This window comes from Calidris pugnax, unplaced genomic scaffold, assembly GCF_001431845.1.
Source record: "Calidris pugnax isolate Ruff unplaced genomic scaffold, ASM143184v1 scaffold69, whole genome shotgun sequence".
NCBI lineage: Eukaryota > Metazoa > Chordata > Aves > Charadriiformes > Scolopacidae > Calidris > Calidris pugnax.
Genome location: NW_015090859.1, coordinates 8,606,965 through 8,609,819, shown reverse-complemented (window position 1 = coordinate 8,609,819; position 2,855 = coordinate 8,606,965). Strand labels below are relative to the sequence as shown.

The 2,855-nt window shown below is 54.2% G+C and overlaps 1 protein-coding gene across 1 annotated transcript in view; it reads left to right on the top strand.

Annotated features, from left to right (window-relative positions):
- The first annotated feature begins 11 nt into the window (after positions 1 to 11).
- The window catches only part of ZIC2 (Zic family member 2), a 5,744-nt gene continuing 2,900 nt past the window's right edge, over positions 12 to 2,855 (top strand). Inside the window, exons 1-2 of the mRNA XM_014944089.1 lie at positions 12 to 1,108; positions 2,278 to 2,506. Coding sequence (XP_014799575.1) covers positions 78 to 1,108; positions 2,278 to 2,506 — 1,260 coding nt within the window. The 5' untranslated portion in view covers positions 12 to 77. The remainder of the gene's footprint in view (positions 1,109 to 2,277; positions 2,507 to 2,855) is intronic.

Here is a 2,855-nt window from a genome sequence, read left to right as displayed (position 1 = left end):
GGCCGGGGCCGGGCGGGCGGCGGCGGTAGAGGGGCGGCGGCGGCGGCGGCGTGCCCGTCCCCGGAGCGGCGCGGACCATGCTGCTGGACGCCGGCCCGCAGTTCCCGGCCCTCGGCGTGGGTACCTTCGCCCGGCATCACCACTCGGCCGCGGCGGAGATGCAGGACCGGGAGCTGAGCCTGGCGGCGCAGAACAGCTTCGTGGACTCGGCGGCGGCGGCGGCGCACATGGGCGCCTTCAAGCTCAACGCCGGGGCCCACGACCTCTCCCCCGGGCAGAGCTCGGCGTTCACCTCGCAGGCTCCCGGTTATCCCGCCGCCGCTTTGGGTCCCCACGCCGCCCACGTCGGTTCCTACTCCGGGGCTCCTTTCAACTCCACCCGGGACTTCTTGTTTCGCAGCCGGGGCTTCGGGGACTCGTCGCCGGCCGGCGGGCAGCACGGCATCTTCGGCCCGGCTGCCGGCAGCCTTCATCACCCGCACACGGACGCTCAGAGCCACCTCCTCTTCCCGGGCATCCACGACCAGCACGGTCCCCACGCCTCCCAGAACGTCCTCAACGGGCAGATGCGGCTGGGCTTACCGGGGGAGGTGTTCGCCCGGTCGGATCAGTACCGCCAGGTCTCCAGCCCCAGGACTGACCCTTACTCGGCGGCTCAGCTGCACAACCAGTACGGCCCCATGAATATGAATATGGGCATGAACATGGCAGCCCACCACCACCACCACCACCCAGGTGCCTTTTTCCGCTACATGCGGCAGCAGTGCATCAAGCAAGAGCTCATCTGCAAGTGGATCGACCCCGAGCAGCTGAACAACCCCAAAAAAAGTTGCAATAAAACTTTCAGCACCATGCACGAGTTGGTCACCCACGTCTCGGTGGAGCACGTTGGGGGACCCGAGCAGAGCAACCATGTCTGCTACTGGGAGGAGTGTCCCCGGGAAGGCAAGCCCTTCAAAGCGAAATACAAACTGGTCAATCACATCCGAGTGCACACGGGAGAGAAACCCTTCCCCTGCCCCTTCCCCGGCTGCGGAAAAGTTTTCGCCAGATCAGAAAACCTCAAAATTCACAAAAGGACGCACACAGGTAATTCGGCTTTCTTTCGGCAGATTTCCCCCCTCTGCCCCCGCCTATATATATATCTATCTATATATATATGTATGTATATGTAAACAGATAGACACTCGGGCAGAGAGGTGTAAAATGCTGGCAACGAGAAATTAAGCATCCCCTTTAATTTTATTTTTATTTTTCTTTCCCGCTCCATCACACCGCTGCGTTTGTTTTGGTTTGGTTTCTTCCCCACCAGCATCCCTCTCTCCCCCACCCCCTTCCCAGATTTCCAAAGGATATTTTGCTGATTGCTTTTAATTTTCGGGGTGAGCGATAGAGATTCGTGTCGAGGCTCGGCGGGGTCTTTTCGTAGAAACGTTAAATACAGCGCGAACTTAATTCTACCGTCCTGATTAAAAAACGGGAAGATATAGATATATATATATACAAACACACACGCACATAAAACGCCTTATACATTTGCAGCGTGCAACGTGTTGGCGTGTAACTTCAGCGCTTGTGAGCGTGGCTTTCATGTATGGATACCGAGAGAGAGAAAGGAGAGAAATATGTGCAAAATTCGTCATTAGTCCGAAATCCCTTTGGAAGTGGCAAAACGTCCCTTTCCGGGAATGCTTTCCATTAAATTTAAATGGTGTGAGCAAGGCAATAAAATTTTCTCATTTAAAAAAAAAAAAAAAAAAAAGAAGTGTTTTTAAAGTCTCACTCGAGGTGATTTAAGGCGCTTTTGCAACAGTTTATTAAATTATGTAATAGGGAACAGAGGATTTGAGGCTCGGAGGAAACTTCCACCCAAATCAGGTGGAAGAGGGGCGAAGGAGCCCAGGCTTTCCCGATGGAAAACGGCCTGAGCCGAAGGGTAACAAAAAATAAACTCATCCTCCCGCCTCATCTATTATTCATTTACTGCTCCTGCCGGCCCGAACCGTGCCAGACTATTGCAGAAAAGAGGGCCAAATATTTTAGCGACTTCCACTCTAAATATTTACCCGGAGAAAGGCTAAAAAATCTCCAGGCCTATTGTTTTCCCAAGTGCTAAGCCCGACGCGAGGTGCGAGACGAGCTTTAACAAGGTTTAAAATTTGAGAAATGTATTTGCATGCGATGCCCGCACTGAAGTCATTGTGTCTGAGCGGATGTCTTTAAGAAACAATTTAGGTGCTAATGGAATTTAATGTTAAATGCTTCCCCCCTCCAAAGGTGGTGGTGGTGGGGGGATGTGGAGTTCTCACCTCCAAATTACTCCCCGGCATTTGGAGTCCTGGCAGCCGGGCGGGAGGCATCCCGAGGAAAATTAAATGAAGTATTTCGCAGACGTTTAGTTTTCCCAGCGGATGCGCGTTTATCTCGAATATCCATACACGAAACAATCTGTCCGGCCTTAAATCTCTCGGTAACGGGTTTCCAGTTTAACGGGAGAGCGGATTCGGTAGCGAGGCGAAACGGCTCGATCTTTCGTTCTTTATTCTTTTTTTTTTTTTTTTTTTTTTTTTAAATCGCTTTTCTTCAATCTCTTTCGGGGCCGGCACCGGTCGAAATAAAACTAAGCGCCCGAGAACGGCGACAGGCGGGATGTGCCGGGGGTGCCCGGGGCGGGTTGTGGGGGTGTGTGTGTGTATTCGGTTGGGAAACCCGCCGGGGGACGGTCATCCCGTCGCTGCCGGGAGAAGCGGGAGCTGCGCGGCCCTTCCGCGCAGGGGGGGCCGGGGCAAAGCCGGCCACTTGCTTGAGGAAGCTGCTGGGAGCCGGGGGTGAGAGAGGGAAAGGAGGGAAGAGGA